The sequence below is a fragment of the Myiozetetes cayanensis genome, unplaced genomic scaffold, assembly GCF_022539395.1.
Source record: "Myiozetetes cayanensis isolate MyiCay16 unplaced genomic scaffold, myiCay2020 scf7, whole genome shotgun sequence".
NCBI lineage: Eukaryota > Metazoa > Chordata > Aves > Passeriformes > Tyrannidae > Myiozetetes > Myiozetetes cayanensis.
Window position 1 is genome coordinate 20882520 of NW_026087964.1, and position 24039 is coordinate 20906558.

At 39.6% G+C, this 24039-nt stretch overlaps 1 protein-coding gene across 1 annotated transcript in view; it reads left to right on the forward strand.

Annotated features, from left to right (window-relative positions):
- The window catches only part of LIMCH1 (LIM and calponin homology domains 1), a 183585-nt gene that overhangs the window by 74571 nt on the left and 84975 nt on the right, over positions 1-24039 (forward strand). The window contains exon 3 of the mRNA XM_050337872.1: positions 6941-7010. Coding sequence (XP_050193829.1) covers positions 6941-7010 — 70 coding nt within the window. The remainder of the gene's footprint in view (positions 1-6940; positions 7011-24039) is intronic.

Genomic DNA, 24039 nt, shown 5'->3' on the forward strand with positions numbered 1-24039 from the left:
TATGTACTTTGGGCAATTATCCATGACCATTGCTATTCAGTGTAAAACTGTGCGTGAGTGGTAAACGTATAGGTGCATGGGATGCCCTTTATGTCATCACTTCTTGTGATGGTAAGTTCTGCATGAATAGCTTGTGAAGTTCTTTATATACAATCTTCCCTTTTGCCTTTCTTGAGCTGTTTTGCAAGGCCTCTGTCTTGTTCATATTTTTAGTCTTTGGCAGAGCAAGACCCATGCAGTCATGTGTTCGGCATATTGTTTTCTCAGTGCCGCTTTTTTGCATAGGTCTTTATTCACTTTGTATTTATCAGACTGGACTATGAGCCCTTTATAGGACAAAGTCGGTTCTACCCTGCTTGTTGAAAAAGCAGGTTGTTCATCTAAATCTAAATAAATGGTGTCAGGAGCATCATTCACTCAAGAATGTTTTCTCAAAGATCTTTTTGTGACCTCCAGATCATCTCTATATTTTGAAACTTCTTTGCCACTTCTTTTGCAACAAAATATTTTGACTTTTCATTGTTCACTGTTTCAGTGTGATTCGTTTATCTTTAAGATTAGTAATGGATTTTTCTCTTCTTTTCAATTATTTGGCAGCATTTTAGAGCTGCCACTAGAGCATGAGTTTAAAAAGTGTGGACACTGAAGCTGTCTGGGCTAATAATTATCAAATGCTGAAAGGCTGCTTCTTAGAATGTAAGTCTGTAAAACTCAATTTGAACAGAGAAATGTCTCCATGAAGGTTTACTGTGGATAGATTTTCCTAAACTCTCAAATGTGAAATGCCCTTTTACTTTAAGATCAGATCATTAGTCAGCTTTTCTTTTTATGAATATGATCTGTTACTTGAGCAAAGGGATCTGTTGGATACCTCTCCCTCCAGCCTGGATTGATCTGTGAACACACATCACTTCAACTTTTCTTTTTTCTGTTTCTGAAGTTAATTCTCTTAAAGTGCTTCTCTTCCATTTCTTCTTAAAAACAAGGTCTTTTTGCAGGCTGGGTCTTGGCAGCCATCCTCTGAATATTTTCTTGACTGACGCTTTCTTGCAAGAATTTCATGGGCAGTTTATTGGTGCTTTTCATTAGATCTTTTATCAACTGTTGCCTGAAACGCCTTCCCTTCCTGGCAGAAGTTTTTCAAATTCTTAACTTGTGATAAACAACCCCAGAAGGGTCTAATAAGTTAGTCACACAGTGGCTAGTACTGATTTCAGCTTGTCTGTCCAGCTGTGGAGATACCTTATCTCCTGGAAAGCCAAGCCTTGGGACAACACTAAATAAAGCAATTGATTCTTCCCTTACCTATCAGAGCTGGTTTTTATCGGGGGAAGGAGGTGACCTAGTTTCTTCCTACAAGTGGGGATAGAGCAGCTTTCCATTTCCATTGTGCCCTTTGGCTTCTATAAGGTAAGACAGGAAAGGTTTTAGCTTCTATGCAGTGTCTTACTGTGCTTCATTTAACGGCTAGTTACTGGAGAGTCCAAGCCAGCGCTTAGCATGGGGGAAAGGGAGGAGGGGTGTGTGGTTGCACTAGGGGAGATTTGGATTGGATATTAGAAAACAATATTCTCATAAAATGGGTTGTCAGGCATTCAAACATGCTGCCCAGGGAAGTCACCATCCCTGCAGGTATTTAAAAGATGAGAGCTTAGGGACATGGTTTGGTGGTGGACTTGGCAGTGCTGGGTTAACAGTTGGATGTGATGATCTTTGAGGTCTTTTCCAACCTTTATGATTCTATGTTGGACTGAAAGTGGCAGGAGAACTTTGAGAAGTGAAGAACAGAGGACTGTCCTGACTCAGGACGGGTACATACATGCTAGGGGTGGTGAGCAGAAATCCTCACAGAGGGCCTGAAGGGTCTGAGAATAGGTCACATGTTTATGTAGAGACTCAGGTTTTGTGGATGGAGCCTGAAGATGTTTAGTTTTATCCTGGTTTGGGTTATTGTCTTTTGGGTGTTTGGTAGGATTGGGGTTGATTAGTTGGGGTTTTTTTCCTTCATCATATCTTTTAAGAACTATTTCGGCTGTATTGCTTTTTGTGTTGTCTTTACTCCTTTTACTGTTAAAAAGTTCCTTGAGATTTCATTATCTTCCCTCTGGTCATGTCAGAGAAACACTGGTCATATCAGGTACCAGAAAGCCTCAATGGAAGAAGGATTATTATCTTTCTGTTCTTTCTTTTTTCCTTCCTGTGCCATTTAACTTCTTGTATAAGTAGTTGTTAATGCTCCAGAATGATTTCTGTGAGCAAAAAGTTGGCTGAGAGCTAGAGTTTTAAAAAGTTTCAGTTTTGTTTTGCCATTTATCTCCAAAATGTCTTCTGGTCCCCAGCTACTAGACTCCAAAGCCCTAAAAAGGGCAAGCTTGCAGAATGTATCTACATTCTCCTTTTGAAAACAGTATGGAAGGACATTGTTTTATGGTTTGTTTCAACCAGTATTCCCTCACTATGCCATATCAGACCTTACATTAGCAGTATCTTACTGAAGGGGAAGGAAAAAGGAGAAAAATAATGGAATTTTTAAAATCATCCTATTTTGTTATCTCTTAGGACTGCTCAGTTGAACTTGTCCCATTCACATCTCTTTTTCTAGATTCAGGAGTATGAAAAATAGTACTAATACCTCAAAAAAAATCCCCAAAACACCCCACCCCTCAAAAACTTCCAAACAATAAACCCCAACAAAACCAGCACTTTTATCCAACTTCAACAGTTCCACTCTGACTATTTGTACAGTAGTTCACCAGCCTTGGCATAGCAGAATGTGGCACACAGTAATACAAAGGGTTTGTATTGTTCTTTAGAAGATGCACATCCACTTGAGGATGTTCTGTGTTTGAAGAACACAGCTGTACAAAAACCTGAACTAAATTTGTGCTTGGGAAAATCTGGACTTGCAGCTGGGTGGTTGTTTGGGGCAAGACTGGGGTCTTGCATTTAGATTAGGAGTGAGCAATGTGTCTGCTCTAGATGTCTTCGTGAGGGAGAATATACTTGAGCTTGGATGATTTTTACTGCACAAGAAAAAGGACTGCTTCCTTGGAAAAAAGAGTATCAGACAGGGTCAGCAGGAGCTGGAAGGTACTCAGAGAAGCAAATAATCTTTCAAAGTACCTCAGCTCAGGACCTTTAGGCTTCACCTCTGTCTGAACCCGTCCATAGGGACTGTGGTGTCTTCCTTAGACTGAGCAGTATTGCTAAACTGGCCAGACAGATCAGATGTCTGGGGCAGATGGTCTTACTGTACCATCAGCTAGGTGTGTTTTTTGAGAAAGTGCCTTCCTGCTGCAAGAATGGATGATAAAAGTAACTTGTCTAACATGATCTGGGAATAGGGCCTTAAATGTACGTTGTAGCAAGGCTTACACTGATTGCCTGTCCTCTGTGACTCGTTATCAAAGTGATATGGTTAAGTTTTGTAATGTAAGCAAATGCTGGGAAAAAATGGAACCAAACAGTGTGTATGTGCTTCAGCTGATGTAGAAGCTGATGGGTTCTACATTGCTCCTATGACATTTGTCCTGCCACTGCTTTTTTTTCATACCTTTCTCAGGGATTGCCAAAATACAAATATATTTTTAAAGATTAGATTTAATGCCCTAGAACAATGCATTCAGAAAGATTTCTCATGCTTTTTTAAGTTAGCAAGTTTGTGATTCCGGAAGTATTTAAATACTTCCGGAATCACAAACTTGCTAACTTAAAAAAGCATGAGAAATTAAAGTTGGTGAGGTTTCTTTGTGGTTTCTTTGTTCTTTGTGGTAGAGGGAATACTGTGATGCCATAAAATATTTTCAGAGCTAACCATGAGACTGGACAACAGATGATGGAATTCTTCACTGTCCAGAGATGCCTACAGTGCAGGTATCTAGACTTGCTGTGCAGCTAAATGAAGAAAAATAGGTGGTTCTGGTTACAGTGATGTTGATGATCACCTAATGTCTGACTTTGCTGTTGCCTACAGTGCAGTGGGCTGGACAGCACTGGTTGCCTACAGCTATAGCTGTAGTGGTGCTGAAATGGGGCCAGTGTTGTGGGGTCGGGGGAGGTTTACACTGCAAATGTTTTCTCCTCCCTGAACTTGGTTGCTGTTATCACATCTGAGTGTCTTCACCTTAGAATGAGCCAAAGATTAGGACTGGGGGAGGGACACAGGCTGGAGCTGCAGATGCAGTTGGGGCTGCCAGAGGAAGGTGTGTGTTGCAGGTTTTCTCTTGTGAAAACTCTTTAAACTAGGACATGGTTGGGGATGGGAAGCTTAGAGCAGCCAAGTCCTTTGGTTAGGACTGGTAGGGCAAAAAAGCATGGGACTGCAGTTGTCAGAGGCTGCCAGAGGAAGGTGTGGCTTAGTGTTTTCTTCTCACTTGCGAAGTCTCTCTGTTGGGCCATGGCCATGGGCCTTGTGCCAAGTCCCCAGTGTGAAATGCGGAAAGGTCTTCTTTGCCCCATATTTCAACACAAACCTTCCAGAGCTGGTAAAACTTTACATATCAAGATGCATACTCTATGTGAGTCTAAATCAGCACAGAAAATTTAGTTTGTGTATACAGAGCTGTGTAGGAAGAGGTGTAGTTAGTGGCTTTTTTGAGAAGCATCTGAATTATCACTCTAGATGAGACAATAATTCAGAAGCAGTCTGTCTGCTCTGGAAGAAACCTCCATTTGACACATTCTGCTGTGGGCAGGTCCTGAGGGGTTTGGTGCCAGACTTTGTTTCCAACAGGAGACAAACATTTTAATAATAATTTTAATTTCTTCCTTGGGGTTTTCCATCTTGCCCCATCCCATTTCCTTCCTCTTCAGGCTCCAAACAGTGATCAAAAATGTTGGTTGTTCCCTGCTCCTTTTCTCTCTCAATTCATCCTTCTCCTGTATTTCACTGAGAAGCCTGTACAAGCCATTTTGAAGATTTATTTAGAATGGGTTTTGACATTTGAGGTTTCCAATAAGACCTCTTTATTTTACTTTCTATATTGTCTATGACTTTTGATCAGCACCTGCAATATTTGTTATGGTGCCTGATATATTTGTGTTTGAGTAATAAAGAAATACATTAGCTTTAGCTAATACATTCTTTTTTTTTTCCTGAGACAGAATAGGCAGACTGAGTATTGAAATCACAAGAGTCCTACAGTATTTGGAAAGAAGTCCTGTGACAAAAAAAAAAAACAAATCTTGAATTACTGGTATAGCAGCTAAATGGAAAATAGTAGTTTTATAAGGTTGCTGCTGTGTGAGGCCAAAAAATAACATAATGTCTTTTGGGGAAAAAACAAGTAATTTTTTTTTCCATCTGTGAAATAAAATAATGGTTATAGGAGATGTACCGTTCTTTTCTTGCTATTGACTGCATCTGGGGGGGGGAGATTAATTGTTTGTATATAAAACTATATTCATTTGTTTGCTTTTAGGACATCAGTGCTAGATTCTACCTTAGGCAGAAGGCAGGAATAGTACAGCAATCTGCGTGAGCTTGGGTCACAGGGCTTTTAACTTCAAGAAGATCAAAAAACCCCACCAACTCCCAAAAATGTCATTCACATTGGGTTTGTTGCCTCTCCTGTTATATGATGGTGTTGGAGATGTGGGGGCTTCAAGTGTGTAATAACACGGGTACAGTTTAGGACAGGTTTACTAACTACGATCATAGAGAACATTGAGAATAGCATCTCCTGCTCTGCTTCCCTGTTCTGCCCAAGTGATCGCAGACACCCCACCTATAAACCCTCATGAACTCCCTCATGAGCTTGCAAACTGCCACAGCCCTATGGAATCAAACAGCAAGTAACGTGCTACTATGGAGAGATGGCTCTTGGTGGAGCTTTGAGGAGTGGCATATCCTGTGTTATCCTAGCTCAGAAGTAGGGAGTTGGAAACAATCACAGACTGTTAGTTTTTAACTGAAAGGAATATTCTTTTAGTTAGGATAAACTTCTTAGCAAAATTTCTCAAATATTAAATATTAATGACTTTACTACCACAGTAAGCTGTCAGAAGAGTCTGTTCTTGTGTGGAGACTATATCAGCACAAAGTGAGGTTCCTTTCTTCCATAGTGGCTATTCTCATTTTTAGAGTTTTAAATTTAAGTAGACATCTTTGTTTCTCTTCAAAGAACTTGAATTTCAAGTCAGTGTCTTGACCTGATGATTTTCTTCCCAATGGATGGAACTGGTTGAATTTTTCTTATGATAAAAGGCGTAATGGTTTTCTCCTAGGCGAAGGGTGGTGAAGACACAGTGTTTGTTGCAACAGGAGTTTATAATTAAAATTCCCCACTTTTAGAGGCTTGGTCAGTTTTTGCAGCTCTAGCAATGAGCTGCACATGTGTGTTCCTGGGTGGTGAGGAACTTGGTTTTGGGGGGTTGCCAGTCTTTGGACACTGAACGGTGTTCAGCTGTGGTATCACTGGCATAATGGTGTTTTCATGATAAGATGGGGTTTTTTTGGACTCCCTTTTTATTTGTCTTCTTATGATTTAGGGGGACCTCCATTCTACACAATAAATGCAAGGAGGGCCTTTAATTTCAAGTAAAGATTCAGAAAAATAGACCACCCATAAAGTGTGCATCCTTTCTCACTTTCCTGCCAGACCTGGATGCCTTCTGGGTTTCTGCTCTCAGGCATGATCTGCCTGTAGGCAGTGAAGGCAGGCTGACGCGACAAAATTCACTCAGTCTGTCTGGGTCACTGATGTGATCTAGATCAATTTAGAATATAAAATAAATATTCTTGAGATACTGTGCTGTGGATATTTTTCATTCTAGTCTTTCTGCATCTCAGTGATGGAATTTGGGTACCCATGAGTGTTTTTAGGAGGGGAGAAAGAGGAGACTCTTCTAGCCATACTGAAACCCTTATGTGCTGGCAAAAGCGTTTGATAATTCAAAATTTTGTGACTTGCCACTCACAAATACTCCTTTCTCATAACAGGTTGCTGAATGCAATAAAGCCGGGATTGGTAAAAAAGATCAATAGACTACCGACTCCCATTGCAGGTTTGGTGAGTATATTGAATGGAGGAAAATATTTCAGTGCTGCTTTTTGCACTTTGACTTTATGACTGTGTGATTCAGATAGTAATTATTTTTGTAATTTGAACTCTTCTAGCCTAGTAAACTCAGGCAGTCCCTCTGAAATCCGAACACTCTGAGTAGTCACCTTAAGACCTTTTAGTCTTTTTTTTTTTTTTTTTGGAAGTGAACAGTATTCAAGAGGCAGGGTATATTTTTAGAGGAAGAAAATCTTCTTGGTTATATGTCATTTTCCAGTTGTGGTGCTAGCTTTAGAAAAACTGGAATGCATGCATTAGAAGCCATCACCACAAAAAGACAGTTTTTAGAAAGGAAGAAAACTATACTTGTGTATTTTGTCTCATTTTCCCTTTTCCCCAAAATACCACAGTCTGCAGATAACATTCATTGCAGGACTATCTAGGGAACTGTTTCATGTTGACCTTAAGAGCAGGGAAAATGTTGGTCATAATCTGTTATAAGCAAGGCAGACCACAGAGGATGTGCTGACAGCTCATGGGGTGTCAGGAGCACTGGGTGCTCAGGAGGTCACCTCAAGTGGTGGCACAGTCTTGTGCTTGCTCTTGGGGCAGAAGGTGGGGGGTATGAGTGGGTATTGGGTCTGTATTGATTTTATCTTCAGTTCTAATTGGGAATAAGAGGATCCTTGAGCAGGTGGCCATCCTTGATTTAGACATGGCTCCTTTCTTTTCTGGCACTGCTCACATTGTAACTTAGTTTTGCAAGATTCAGAACTTGTTGATAGCTTAAGTTAGCATTCCCTTTTATAAACCATGTTAAAAAGTTTCAGTGTATTAGAGACCATGTTACATTTCATTTTAAATTGGTTCTTTCATGTTATTATATACTTTTGAGGCTGACATATTTCTGCATGAATACTGCCTTGCCTGGTTTTAGGATATAATTTTTGATCCCCACCACTCTTTTTCTAAAGTTTCCTTGTGTGCCTTTCTTTTGCCTCTAAAACCCATCTAGTTTTATTCCTTTTTAGTCCTCTTTGAAAGGAATATTTGATATAAACAGCTGCAAAAAGTACCAGTAGTACAGTTTTCTTTTCCTTGGCTTCCTTTCAGGAAAGACTCAATTTTTGTTATGACTGTTTTAAGAAGATGATATTGAATTACATTGGGTTTTTTCCTTATTCATATGTAAAATCCCAGAGGTAAGGTGGTTGTAGCAGGAGGGACATAGCAGAAAGTCATTATATGTGTGTATTTTTCTCATTCCTTGAGGTAAATGTCTCTTACAAAAGGTGTATCGTCAAAGCATTATGAAAAAAAACCAGTTTTCATGCTATTAATGATATAGCAGGTATTTTTTGTGTTGTAGGGTGTCTTTATTATCTCTGTACCTGTGTCCTCTGATTCCCTTTGGTAACTACTTTTCTAAATATTTTTCCTAATAAATAATTAGGCTATTAAAAAAAGTTCACTGCTTCTGAGTTCTTGAACATTACTAATGGATGTTTTAATCTACTGTTCTGTGAATAAATTTATCCAAACAAAACAAGCCATCAAAAGTTCCCCTGGCTTTCCAAAGTGTCTGGTTCCATACCTGCTGACTTTTGTTGCCATTTTTAGTCACAGTGGTGAGTAAGTGGCTGTTTTAAGGATTGCATGTGAATTTAAATTATCAAGTGTTCTAGTCTGTTATGCTTAGTTATGGTGTATTATTTTAAAGTACAGACATCAGGAGTATATCTGAGCAGAGGGTGAATCTTTTTCTGTTCACTTACACATACCATGTCTGTGTGTCTGAAAAAAAATTAAAATATTGATACTGTAGCCCAGAAGCAGTTATACCTCCTAGTAAGTTGACCATATATGAGAGACATTATTTATTGCCAATTTTTCTTTATTATCTTAGTTTTGGTTGGCTTGGCATAGTAAATAGTTACTTCTTTGCAGTTACTTCACCCCAGTGAGTGTGATTTCCTCCAGTACAAGTGGAAATGCTTTGAAAGCTTCAGTACTTTCTGCATAGCATGAGATACATGCTTTTGAACTCCTAGAAACTGTTTCTGCCTAAAAAGTGTAACCTAATTATTGTAACAGAATTAATTTTTCCCTGTAGCTGATAGAATAAATATTTAGTTCACTAGCAGAGACAATACATACATTTTCTTTTTTAGAGTTGGAGCTAAAACTTATGAGTAATTGTGAAGTACTCAAAGTGCCTTTTGTTTCATCTTTAACCTCCAGGGACACAAACAGTCATATATTATGTAGCTCTACAAAATGCCTACTTGACTCTAATTCTCCAGATGACAGTCTATTTTGCTCCTTTGTTATTGTAAGGAAAAATTAAGAAGTAACCTTTATTGAAGGAAAGTAACAGTGAACTTGAAGCCCTTAACAGACAATGCTGAGGTGTTCATTTGGGATTATGATCGGGTGTAAAAATTTTGCCTATACTTCATGTTTGAGTGACTTCTCATAACAGTGCTGTGAAGTATTATGTATAACTGGTCTGGTGTTGACAGATTGGATTCTTCAAACTTTTCCTGGCATTTAAAACTAGATGAATCTGCAGTTACTCTGAAATTCTCACCAGTGACTTCCTCATGTGGTTTAAGAGGGAATGGTTTATTTGCAGGTCTTGTATACCAGAACACCAACCATGTAAGTAAAATTTATTGGTTACAGTGTTGTAGTGTTAAAGTAAGAATTTAAGGATCTGCACACCACTATACAAAGCACACAGGCCGTATAAATACACAAAGATGATCTTTGTCTAGTTGCTAGTCTGAATCAGGATGTGGATTGTATGCAGCATTACATATGGAATTACATATGTTCAGCTTGGCAGGCTTGTTTGTAATTTGCTTTGATCTCCGGAAGTGCCGACTGTTTCTGTTATCACAGCAGAAATGATACATTGCTTTAATGAAAGAAAATGTAGGACCCATGGTTTGGTATTCAGACTTACACTATTAAATTTGATGAAATGTTTTCTTATTCCCGTTCAGAATTCATTAATCCCAAAAGCTAATGCTCTCACCAAAAAGCAAATTCACAAAACATCCAAAGAACATATTAGGTCTAGGTAGGAGTAACAGACTTTGCTGAAAGCCTTGTTGCCAGAAGAAATTTTCTCATGTGAGAAATTGATACTGAGCATCTTTGTTTTAAGACTGTCAGCTTTCCAGCAGCATCCTTTCATGTATTTAATTGTAGAAAGCTGGAAAAGTATTTTGGCTGAGCTATTAATTAAAAGACCATCTGAAGCTGCAGAAGGCTTACAAAGATGGATTATTAGAGTACAACGAATATAATTAAGTGATTTTTACAAAACCAGAGATTTTTTTTCAGTGAATTGCTGTTGGTTTCTTTCATTTTGTATGATGTTGTGAACACAACTAATTTTTAAGGTTTCTACTAATTGCAGGTTTGTGCAGCTATGCTTATTACCTCTTCTACAGAAATAAAAAATTACCAGCATCACAGATAAGCTTTGCTCTACAGTGCTTAACCACTGTATGTTGACTATCTTTTTCCTTTAAAAAAGATTCTAGTTTTTGCTTCCTGTCCCTGAATAATGTCACTCCGTGAGAAAAGAAAAGGTTTCTGCCCTATCTTTTGTTTGACAGGGTTTAGGGGAGTTTATAGCATTACTTCAGTTCCTTGAACAATCCCCACAGGAGCTCAGACACTTACTTCAGAGGCTGTGTGAAAGATTCTCACATATAATAGTAGGAAGTATTCAAGACAAAGATGGAGACATGAACTCTAGCTTGGATCTTGGCTCACATTTCAGTACTACTGAATAAAAATCTGTTTACTGTGGCATTCAGCTTTCAGTTTGTGTATGGTCCTCCACGTTGTGACATCTATATGATTTAGCACTGGAAAAAATAGCTCTACAAAAGTCACCTGGTTGCATGGTTATTGCACCCAGATGAGCAGAACTGTAACGTGCTGTTTAAGAAAGCTTGTTCCTTTGAAAACAAGGTTTTTTTTTTTCTCTGATTATTTTCCTAGGAAGTTTCTCTTGGCAAAGTGTTCTCTGGGAACTTGTTATTAACCTTATTAAGAACAGCTACCTGTCTGCTGTTATTGGTAAATTGCTCTTAGGCTGTAAGATTGCATAAATTACAGGTTTGGGGTTTTTTATGTCATACATTATCTCAAAGACATTTCATCATTCTATTAGCTTCCAGGAGTTTGTGCTACTAATTAAGTTCAGCAAATGAGATCTTGTTTCTTCATGCAGATATAAACCTCAAAATAAAATTACAAGACCCAAACAAAGTATAGTGTATTTCACAGAATTAAAAATAATTAGTGAAGACAGAAAAATACAAAGAACTTTAACTGATGTGCATTATTTTTATCACTCTTTGCATTCACACTTCCTTGTTACTAATTTTTTTTTCTTCAAAAATTATCTTCTAGTTTTTTCTCTTAAATTTATCACTTTTCCTTTAGTTCTAGCACTTTCTGGAAAGAGCCTGCTCCTATTGTAATACATAGATTCATAATACATTACATTTCTGGTTTGTTGTTTTGTACTACTACTCGCTGCTGAACATATTCATTTCCCAGAACAATTGTATTCATAAAAATGTCTTGCTGTGTAAGTTGTGGTACTTGTGAAGTAAACGGAAGCCAAATTTCCTAACTATCTAAAAACAATAAGTTCTTGGCACTCGCATCCCAAAAACATTTTTGTGAATGTTGATGGAAAGCAAAGTGTCAACAGTGGAGCAAAACGCTTTGCAAACCATTCTGCCGTGGTTTATGTGAATCTTCCTTGCTAAATGGTAATTGGTTTTTCTACACTTTCTGTGTCTGCCTTTAGTTCTGAAATCTGAATATTTGACTAAAGCAGTACTTAGGTTCTGGCCAGTGGTTTGAAGCAGCCCTGTGTGCCTTGGCTCACCACATACTAGAATATCTATTGAATCTTTTCACTAAAGCAATAGTATTCTTAAAAAAATAAATGGTTCACATCATTGTCTTTTTATGCTTATGTTGTATTTTTTTTTTACTTCCCAGGCTTTCTATACTCTGCCTACAAATTCATTTTTCATTTAGATTTTCCTGCCTATTTGTTTTGATGTCATCTGAGCTGGACAGAGCTAACTTATAAAATTCCCCTTTAATGAATTTAGCTGTATGTTATGTACTCATAAATATTTCTTCTTTACATGAAGAATACAAAAGTAAACTAACAGGTGTTTCTTAACCACACTGTTTGTAAACAGAGTCTGTGTGGAACAATCTGCAGTGAAGCTGTAGTTAATTCATCGCAGAAGAGGAAAACAGCCATCAGTTCAAATTTGGCAGGAAACATAGAGGAAACAGCATTGGGGGGGGAAATGAAATGCAAACCAATAAAACCTAAAACTTTACATGGAAATTCAGCTGGATTTTTTTTTATATTGGATTGAAGGGTTTTATTGCTTCCAATTAGCCATACAAATGCTGTTCAGAAAGCATTGCTCTCTTCCCATTTAGAGATAAACTACTGAGTCAAATGCAAAACACTATGCTGGCATCTCATTTAGTATTTTATTGATTGAAATGTGTGTGCTTACTCTGCTGTTTTGGGTTTGGCTCCAAAACTCTCATACTTTTGATGCTGGGAACTAATCATCGATCTGACAGCAAATGTGCTGGAGACACATTCCACTACTGTGTTGGGTTCAGCTTGTGTTGTCCAGGCTTCCAAGTTTATACTTTAATCTGATGTATGGATGTAAGAGAGGCTGAAACAATAGGAAATAAGTAGAAGACATGAACTGTAGAAAAACAGACAAAACACCTTGTTTATTTGCTTTTGATGGTCTGAGTTGCATTTAGCTGTAATGCACAACCTCAGCTCCTAGTAGTCTTCACATTCAGCATCTCTCAGTGGCTCATGAGCTGTCCCTAACATCCATGAGCAGTCCCTTCTGTCCTCAGCTACCAGCTGCAGTGTTGCATTTATGATGTCTGGAGGTGAAACTTGGAGTGAAGGCACCTTGTTTGCTTCTAAGTTGCCCATTATTGATCCCTCACAGGTTTTCATGTGCTTCTTGCGCCACTGGTATCAGCCAGAACTCAGCCAGGACTTTTGGAAGACCAACCTCTCTGCTGACCCTGCAGTCCCTTTTTCTGGATGCTTCCTTAGCTGGAGTGCTTACAGTGCACTCAATAAGCTAAACTATTTGTTTGGCTGGGACCACTCCTTGTCATGCTAAGGATACTGGCCCTGTCTGCCAGTGTCAAGGAATTTGTCCCTTGTTATAAGCTGAAGCCTCTCATTTAGCACTCAGAGTGCCCAGAACAGTTTCCTTGTTGGGTGAGGATGGCATCAGCCGAGATGGGTGAAAGTTTGCAGGACACAGGTGAAGGATGGCTGTGATCCGTAGCTGCTGTGGATGTATGCAAACTTCACCATGTTGTTGAGACCCATTCCCAAATTAGTTAGGATTCCCAAACTGGTTAGGATTCAAAGGTGTAGCAGTTTCACAGTCAGCTTAAGCTGTGCCCTGAGCCTGCTGTGCTCTGCTGCTGAGAATGTCAGGACTTGGTTTGGCCAAATGCTAATAATATGTGTAAGCTCTTTGTGGCAAGGATCATCTGCTAGTCTGTTTTTGTCTAACACCTCACCCCATGAGTCCTGCTCTGTAGCCAGGACTCCTAGACAGTATGTTAGTACAAATAATAAATAACTGTTACAAAAATATCACAGGCATTCCTGTGTCATTCACAGTCTGGTTTTAGACTGCTCTCCCATCAACCCTGAATTTAATCAGGAGGTTTATAATTAGCTTTATACACAGTGAATAACTTAAGATGTTAATATGCAAATATAGAGGTAAGGGGAGCCTTTTCTGTGTTAAGACCAAGAGAGGATGGTCACTGCAGTGGATCTCCTTTTTTGGGACTTTTGTTTGTTTTATGGAGACACTCTTTTCTTGCCCACCCTTAGCATGCTTTAGAAAAAAGTCCTTGATTAAAAGCAAAGAGTCTACCTGTTTTGGGGCTGTCAAGTGACTCACAAAGATGTTATTTATAAAATAATACAAATAAAGGCTTAGTGTAATGATTATTTACTTTTTTCTTTTGACATAGGAAGTTTAATAAAGGGAAGGATTCCAGGGATAACATTTGAAAATGGCAAAAAGAAAAACATTACTGCTGAAGCTATAATGCTAGGCAGCTGAAATGTGAACTTGCTCTTATCATGGCATTAACCTTTACTATAAATGACGGAGTCTTTCCTTGGGTTGGAGAAGTCAGCTGGAGCTCATTTTGTACCCTTGAAAAATGTAGGTTGCCCACTGGATTAACTGTTAGATTTGCTTTCAGATGCTAAAGAGTCCTTCTACAAGTTCAACCATGACTTGCATTACGTTGGTTTTGCAACTCTGAGTATTTCAGAAATGGCAGACTTTTGAAGAATAATCTCTAAGCATCTGTAAGTATCAAAAAATGATAGTTTAACAAACAAAATGCCATTTACCATGTAGGTTAAGTCTTCACTGGAGCCCCTGGTGGTCTAGTGGTAAGGGTGCGGCGCTGTCACCGCCGAGACCTGGGTTCGATTCCCGGTCAGGGCCACTCCCGGGCAGGTGGGGCTCGTTAGCCCTTAAAGGCAACCCACCTACGTCCTAAGGACCTCGCTGCCACCGTCCAAGCTCGCTTGGCCCCGGCAGATGAACCTTAGGATTAAAGGGTGGGCTCAGTTCCGCGCACACTGTGTCTCACCTAAAAAATCCAATGCGCAGGCTGGAAGGTGTAAAGACCTTCCCCGGATCTTCGCTCGCGAAGACTGGCCATTATTATTATTATTATTTACCATTATAAGTCTTCACTAAATGAAGTGAAGAATCCAGTGCAATCCTTGAGCTGTTGTCTTAGAAACGAAAGGCCTTCTGAACAATGATTTATACTCTTCAGAATAAATCCTGCTATTGAAGCTTATGACTACTCTTAATAGCTGGGACAATACCATGTGCTCTGGAGCATCTTCAGGAATTTTCAGTGAAGGTGTTGGATGCCCTGGGTCTGCAAATGTGTCACCTGTGTCCTATGATGAATGTGGCACTGTTGCAGTTGTATCCAGGCACCTGCGATTTTTAGGTGTCTTCCATTGCAAAATTGATTAGTTTACCAACGAGGGTATAAAAAGAAGCACTTAGCTGGTGTATTGCATCTGTTTAGGCCAACATACTTCAACTAAGCAGAGCTATGACTATTCATGCCTTGAGGCTAAATAAGTATCAGCTTTTGTCCTTAACAAGGAAAACTGGACCTGAGGTTATGGTTGCTTTCAGCTGCTCTGAATTTGGCTTTCCTACACCTTCTACCATGACAGCACCACCACTCATATGGTTATTAGCTGAAGTGGGCAGCTGATCTGGCTTAAAAATACCCTTCCTCTTACAGCAAGAGCAAGAACACAGGCAGGAGGGAAGGAAGAGGCTCACCAAGTTGGGAAAGGATCAGTTTAAAGTAGTTCTGAAACTGCAGCTACAGAGTTTAAACTTAGATGCACTCCTTAAGGCATTGGCCAAAAGCAAAGGACACAGGAACCTGTGAAAGTCTCAAATCTTACATCCTTGATTTAAAGGTTGTCTGTATTTAAAACTATACTTAGTAGTACTCTCACACCCTAATTCTGGAAAGCCTCTCACAGGTTGGAGTCTGTAGGTCTGCACTATAAATACTGTCTCTGATCCCCAACTGTCTTTTTCAGTGACATGTAGCATCTGCTGCAGGGAAGAGCTAGGTCCACGTGATGTGATCTGGAGAATGTTGATAACCGGATAACAGTAGCACTGGAGGTGTGAAAAGGGAGGGTGTCTTCCCGGTAGCTCTTAATCTGACCAGTCTGTGGGAGGCAAACAGGTACAGTTTTCACAGTGTGGTCAGACTAACAGATCTGCCACCTCAAAATGGTCCAGGGAAGCTCAAACTTTCTTTGACTTCTCTTGTGAAAAGGGAGCAAGCAACAATCAGTTGTGACCCCAGCCATTGAGCTGAGGATGGTAGCACAAGAATTCTGTCTCTGATCCCCTCTCTGGCTGCAAATCAACTTGGTGAAGTCTATTGCGATTAGTGTCTGCTAGCAACTGTTCATACGGTTTCTATGCTGAAAACCTTTCCAGGCACTCTAAGTGGATTTCTGTCAGATGATGAGCATGTTGCTAGCAGGAGCCTACGTGCTGAATGCAGATGATGGAACATGTCTCGCTCCAAAGATCATGTTGCAGTTGTTTCCCTGATTTAAAGCAAACAAGCAGAAAGGCAAACTAGTGGAAAACTGGTGCCTTAAAGATCTGTGCACAGTGATTTCTTTGGTTTAAGAGCCCAGTAAAATTCTGTAGCCTGGTTCTGTGTTCAAGAGTTCACAGAGGTTGAAATATCTGACACTGAATTCTCCTTGTCTTCTGCATTCCTCAGTGCTCCTGGATGAAAGCCACTTGCTTCCTGCTTGGCATGGTACTTTCCAATTGTAGTGCACTTCCTCTTAAATGTCCAGAGGTCTAATGGTACTATTGTAAACCTGTTAAAATTAATGCTGCAGAGGAAACAGCTTAGTTCACTGCTTGTGGAAAATACAGTGGTAGGCTGAACTATCTGACTGAGGGACACCAAAACCATTAACTATTAACCTCTTAAAGCTGAAAAGCCTTGTAATACCATGTGGAAATCTGCCCCACAGCTTAGCGGGAGAATTACAATTCATTTATGGACGAGCAATATAACTAATGGTCTAGAAAATTAATATTGCAATACAGAGGCAATCCTCGGCTCTTTGGAGTGGTGTCCTTCTGTTTAAGTCCTCACTATTGCCACATATTTTTTGTTTCTGCCTTTTCATCTTCATGTGGGAAGCACTGTTACTTAGACAGCGAATGTCTGTTTTTCTTTGGGGCAGTGGTGCACGCTGATTTATTACTGTGTGATGAGTGAAAGGGAGTTTTCAGGCTTTTCAATAAGGGGAGGGTATTGAACTTGCTAAATGTGTGCATGCATCCAAGTGTGTACTGAGTTCAACTCAGCTTTTTTCAGTCCATTCTGTATGCTACTTCATGATCTTGGCTTTCTTTTTGAATTGTGCTAGTTCTTATGCACAATTTAGAATCAAGCTTGTGTTTCCCCATAAGGCCAGTGGTAAACATGATGCTTTCCCCCTTCCCCTTTCTTTTCTTTTTCAGTCATAATTTTGGTATTATTTGGTCTCTTTTTACTGCTAGAGAGCTGTTACTTGACTTGACGTATTCCAAAATTGTATCGGTGTATTGGGAGGCGCACTGGACTGAGTGCCAGATTGTGACTCTCAACCCTTGCACCTGTTGTGAGGTAACAAATTTCAGGCCTTAAACTGATTGCCTGGGCTGATGGTGCTCTTGCTTCTTGCCTTTTATACCCGTTGGGTTGGTTGATGCAGTGTAGCTTGTCTGCACAACCAACAAATCCTATGGGTGTTACCAAGAGTTCCTGGATATTTCTCATACTTTCTCTTAACGAAAGCTGCCTTCTTGCTGTTGTCCTTTGAATACTGTTTCTAGTTTGGTTGGAAAGAGGCTTGCTGTTTTTTCCAAAAACAGCCCTAACTTTACTACTCCTGCCTAGTAACAGCATTAGGGATCTTAGAGCTAATGCCTGCTGTTGGCTAAATACCTGAATTGCCAGTAGGTCTTTGCGTTCTCATCTTTGCATTCATGCCCCGATATAATGCAGTTGTAGAGGTTCCTCTGAAGCTGCTTTGTGAGTGCCTTCAGGGAGAAGCTGCAGGCTTTATTGCCCAGTGATGGGCACAAGAAGGTGCAGTACAGTAACCACAACTGTAAAAGCTGAAGTGTCAGAGGAACAGACTTACTGTACAGGAAGCACCTACACTTTGGCTGACCAAGGGAGGGATTCAAGGTCATTTTGGCAACTAAGGAGAGCTGACCTGTGAAACAGTTCTGTTTCCTTGGCCAGCAGTGCATGGATCAGGAATGCTGGTCGGTGGTTTTTTGGTTTTAATTATCCCGTCCTTCCTATCTCCTGTTCTGCAGCCCACAGCAGTGAGCAGGACCACACTATAAATGTCCTCCGCCTCTCAAGCCTGGTTTTCAGACCAAAGCTGACAGACCTGCTAGATAAGAAGTGTGACGTTTATGTATTAATTTCTGGAGTTACAGGGATCAGCCACAAAGTATTAGCACCACTACACAGTATGTCCTCTGTTATTTAAAAGGGAGGATAGTGAATAAGTTCAGTTATTTGAGGTTTCAAGTAATCCAGGGCAATTTTCAGTGTAATTAATATGTGTCAGGAATTTGACCCTTGTGGGGATAACAAGAAGTTCTGGATAACTGAGGTGATACTGTAAACAAGTAGTGAAAATTGTGCCAGAAAACTGTCTGCACAGGTCAGTAGCACCAGCTAATAAAACCTCCAAATTTCTGATCTAGAAAAATACTTTATACAACTTTCACTTGACATACAGAGAAGCAGAAAAAAACCTTTCTTTTTGTACAATTCTCAGATGTTTTCTTTCATTAAATTTCTCCTGTTATCCTTAAAGAAGTCAAGCAGTAGTTGTTTCTGAAACTGTGGCAACTGCATGAGAAAAATAACTTGAAATGTCCTGAGAGTGCCACACGCATCAGACATAGATACACTGTTCTGCTTTCCTGAACATGTTCATTTTTGAAGATAATACAATCAGATTTTAAAAAAATAATGACTACTACTACAGGCTGGATACTACGTATTGGAAACAATATATATGTTGTTATTTCATTTTAAAAAATTATGAAAAAATGCAGGAATTGCATCAATAATTGGAAAAACTAGTTGCAACTGGTAAATAAAACAGAATGGTTCCCAGAGACTGTTGTCAGAACTTTTACAAAAACCTTCCTTAAAGATAAGTGAGTACATAAATACATGTTGTGGGCTAAAAGTACACCCAAAATTTGTAACTAAAGGCAATGTTTAATGACAGACACGTAAAAACGAAACATGACATGAAGTTTGTCATAGGAGGCTGGGTTTTGTTTTGTTCTTTTGTTTTTTCTGAGAAGCAGTCAGGCTAGATTGATCTTCCTCCTTAGTGTGCATGGCTGTATTTTATTTTTACACTGCTGAATAGTGACTGAGTGGAATCTGGTATGTCAGTGGACTAGGATTTTAGACAAGGAAGAAGCAAAATAATTACATCCTCTTGGAGAAGTGTTGCAGTCCTACAAAAATTTAAGTAAGCAAGGTATTAGCAGAATTATTTTAGAATGGGTGATACTTTATCTTCTGAAATATTGCACCAGTTTTCTTGTTCTTTCATTCTGTCTGTAGCAATCCAAAGAGCAAAATTCAATCCAACATTATGATTAATTGGAAGAGAGTTTAGGAGCTATATCTGCAGGCATATCTGGCCTGCATTTTCAGGCATCTCAGATCTTTGCATGAGGCAATCAGCAGTGATCAAAATCTGTTTTCCTGCAAAGTATCAACTTACTGGTATGAGTCCCCTCATCCCATTTATGCTGAGTGCTATATGGCATCTCAAGTCTCTGCCTTCAGGAATTTTTAACTAAGAAACAACAGATTGATGCAGTTAAAGAAGGACAGAGAGAAACAAGGTATTTGTCAGCACAGTGTTATCAGCAAACCTGGTGTCTCTCTGCCATCAGCTCTTCATAGGCATAACTGTAATGCAGAATTTTGGGGGGAATGATGGAATCGTTCTAGTGAAATTTAGAGAAGGCTACTGATAAGCATGGTGACTGTGCGTGAGAAAATCCAAAATCTGCCTAGAGTCAGCATCCACAGTATTAGACTAAGTTGGCTAGTTTCCAGAGGTGTTTGAGACCTTAAATGCTCTTTAGTCCTTGCCCTGTGGTTGATCAGAGATTAATCACTTGCTTTTTTAAATACTATTACCCAATCTCTTGAGCCACCCAATCCTGAGTAAAATTTACTTTCTACAGTATGATCCTAGAGAACTGAAACTCCTTAAATTCCAGACTTTTACATAATTTTTGAAGAACTGAGAGTTCTTGGTGTTCTCATACTTACATCAAAAATTCTTGCAGATAGTTCATCATCCAAAGAGTAGTTCACCTTGTTTGTTCTATTTGGTTTGGCTGAAATTTGATGAGCAATATTAGACATCCAGCACTTAAATCTTAATAAAACTATTAAGTAAGAAAATTACACACCAAGAACTTCAAAGATTGTGGTCAATATTCTTCATCACAGCTTCCAGTATAATTTATTCTCTTTTTATAGCAGCATACAAATATTCTTGTCCTTTATAACTATACAGGTTGGAGAAATAAGAATGCCAGACTGAGGTTAGGAAGAAAATGGGAAGTAAATAAGGGGAAAATAAGTAAACTGCTCTATTCAGGATAATGGAAGGTGGAGTTTGGGATATGCCAAAGAATGGAGAACCCTGGATAACCTCTGTGTTGTGGGTGTGGGCAACTCACTGAACAGCCTGCTTGGGTTTGGCAGCAGCATCTATCACCCTGGCTCGGGACCGCCACAGAACGGCTCTTGCGGGAGAGCAGCTTGACGCCAGTGCCTTTTCCATTCGGGGGCAAGCAGCCCAAAGGCGTGAGATCAGCTTAGCAGTGCAGCACAGCACATTTGGGGATTTCCAGGTAGCCAAAAAGCCCGAGAAAGTGGGTGCTGCTCAGGTGCTAGCTGACTCTCCAGGCTCTCTGCAGTCACACACAGAGCACAGGGAATGCTGAAGCCCCTGAGCAGCTCTGGGCTGGCTGGCATGTACGTGAAGGGGCATGTGTGACCAGTACCTCCTGGTACCTCCTGGGCGGGTGAGACCCCTGTGCTGCAGTTTGGGCAGTGTCCTGCATCACCTAAGGTAGTTGCATAGCTCTGTAGCCCCTGCATTTGCATTGGTCTACATCTGCTGACCTTGTAAACCCCAGGTAGCTCTCAGTAGGGTCTCCAGATTTAAGGGCTGATTGGGTTCAGCACAGTGCTGAGTGTCAGCTGGGTCTGTGCGTTCAAGCAAGGCACTACTGTGTCTGATGAATATTCCCCTGTCACTAGGAAGGGCAGTGTAGAGGTGCTTGCCAAAGCCAGTAAGTCCTGCTGGCCTTGAGCTGATTTTGAGTGGCCATGTGTAACATTTGCATTCTCCAGAAATCTGTGCCTGTGGGAGTGGTTTGGAGATGTGAGCTGGCTGGGGACTGGAGCTCTGCAGTGCTTTAAATCAGCTAATTTGCTGGCAGCTTTGTATTGGTGCTAGAGCTAGTACAGCTGCTTTCATGGCCTCTGAAACCTGGCCTAATAATTTTGCCGGACTCTACTGGTTCTGCTGTGTAGATCTACCTCTCTCTGATCAACTCTGAGTCCCATCCCTCTGCTGAGGAAAGGAAAAAATCTTATTTACTTTAAATTTATTATTTCCCTCTCATCAGCTAAGTTTTACTAAGGTTTTAATGTGGCTTTAAATTGTAAAGGTTTTCAGAAGTAGCAGATGAGGAGTTGGAAGCTTGTTGTTTGATGGTACATGAACATCTCTGCTGGCCTTATTTGTGACTGTTCTGAGCAGGAGCCACTGGTTATATCCAGATAAGCTGAACTGGCTATTTTCCTCAAACAAAAGGTTATCTCAGCTCTGTCAAGGACAGAGGGTAGGGTATAAACTGAAGTTTTAAGAATAAATTTAAGAATAACTGATTTGTTTCCCCTTTCTGTTCCTTTCTGTTCCCAATACCAACAATGAGACAAGCTATTTTTGCCACCTCCACTGCTTAGTTCCTGATCCTAAGACCTGGGGTGATGCATGTGTTCATCTTTCTACCCTTGTTGCTTTGTGCATTCCAAGGGAAGAGAGTACATCTCTAATATGTTGAAGAAAACTGACCAACAGGAATATCTGTCCTGTAGGAGAAGAGATCCTTTTCTGTCCTCTCTTCTGCTGTCCAGAGGAACCAGAACCAAGACATTGTAAAAGAGCTGGGAAAAAGCCTTACAGTAGGAATACACCATATTAAAGAAGTAGTCCTTTCATTCCCTCTTGTTTTAATAATTGTTTTTATGTACATTAATGTGAAGAAATTCTGCTTCTTAAATATGGTATATTATTGTACTACTTTTTATTCCTCCTGAAAGCTTAGTCTTCACAACTGCAAATTACCATGTAATTTGTAATGTAATGTAATCCATAAATCCTGCTTTCCAAATGGCCCTTCAAAGGCATATTTGCATGACCTCTGTAGGCTTAACGAACAGCAATAATTAAAGTTGGCTATTCTGCACAATGCATCTTGGTTTGCACCTACCATAGCTTCATGAATAGTTGTGCTAATTCTTGAATTATATCTAGGGAATGGTTTACTGATGATTGAAAAGGGATGTGAAACAAATCACTGCCAGACTATTAGGTAGCTCATCTTGCCCTGAATATTTACCACAAAAAACCCCACCAAAGCTGCAGATATTCAAGATGACTGACAACTATGGCCATGCCATCTAGACACCAAATGTAGGTTTTCAAATCAGGGAAAAAACAACAGATACATGGATTAGTATTGGGGTATTCAGTAATTCATGCTGTTACATTGTGTACGGTCAAATTTACAAACTGGCACTGATTTACTTAGTTTTGCACAGATATTTTGATTGTCTGTAAAATTTGCTTGCAGAAAATTGAAAATTATTCGTTTTCTTCCCCTTCCCTTTCTTCACCAAAATCATTGTAGACTTCTAAATATGAAAACTTCCCATTTATTTTTTTAGTATAAGGAAAAACAATAAGGGAGGTTTTGCAAGTCAAATATAGTAGAACTTCCTTCAGCAGAAAACACCAATTAAAAAAAATAGTGTTTTTTGGACTTGAATAGCTTCTTTTAGAAGTATTTTCAAGGAGACCCCAACCTGTATATTAAAGAACTCCAGTATGTTTTATGTAACGTTGGCATAAAAATGCAAAGCTATGAGTGAGGGCAAAATGTATGTCAGGTATCATGTAACAGCAGCGAAGAGATTTCTGATTTTTATCAAACCTTGACCACCACAGATTATTAAAACATATTCCTTGTTTAATTTGAAAGAAGAAGTGGAATTTGTTGCTTTTTTTGCAGAGGTCACGAACTGAACAGGAATGAGTCCTTCCTGGCAGTTTCATTATTTTGCTGTTTGCCTTGGGGAATAGAGATTTGGTCTGATTTTAAAAGCTACTGCCAGGCCCCCGGCCCCCATAGGCAGCTTTCTTGCATCTCTCAAGGCCCACCTACAGCAGTTGTACTTGGACATGGAGATGCAGAGGCCCTCCAACAGCTTGGGCTGCACAGTGTCCTGATTCCTACAGTGGATTGCTGTCTGCTGAGAGAAGTCCAAGTATTAGCAACTGTTACTAGTTTTTGGCTTTAAATGGAAGAAAACTTTGCCTAATATATCAAGCAAAAGAGAACATACCATGTAAAAGAACGGGGCAAGAAAGTAAAGTCATGGTAGTAGTGAGTAGTTACTGCAATTAGAAGTGTTATGAAGCTGGCAGGCAGTGGTCATACATTCAGTTTTAGAGGTTTGATGTCAAATCAGTTTTAACTTTAGGTACCAATTTCTTTTGTACCTTTACAGTTTCAAACCTTAAAAAGAACCTTTAAAAATTTTCAGCTCTTCTGTGGCTGTGAATGTTCAAAGTTTTGTGCTCAGCTGGTTCAATACAGCTGAATGTTGCAAAACTTCAAATTAAATTCATTATGCACATATTTTTACTAAACCCCTACATTTTTGGGGCTTATACAACTGTGATGATATTTGCTTCTGTGCCTGAGTGGGAAGACAGATGATAAATGACAGGGGAAAGATATGAATTGAGACTATAACTCCAATACAGTTTTGTGTCTCTAAATAATCAGGTCCCTGTGTATCAGAAAAGCATTACGTGTAATTCTCACTATTGCTCATCTGGTCCTTGCCATCTGCTTTAGATGTAGTGAGAGAGAAAAATGAAAAGCAATTGGTAGCAATCACAGGTTGAGAAGTATTTTTTCAGATAGTCACCTCTGAATGTGCATGAAGATGCATTGAT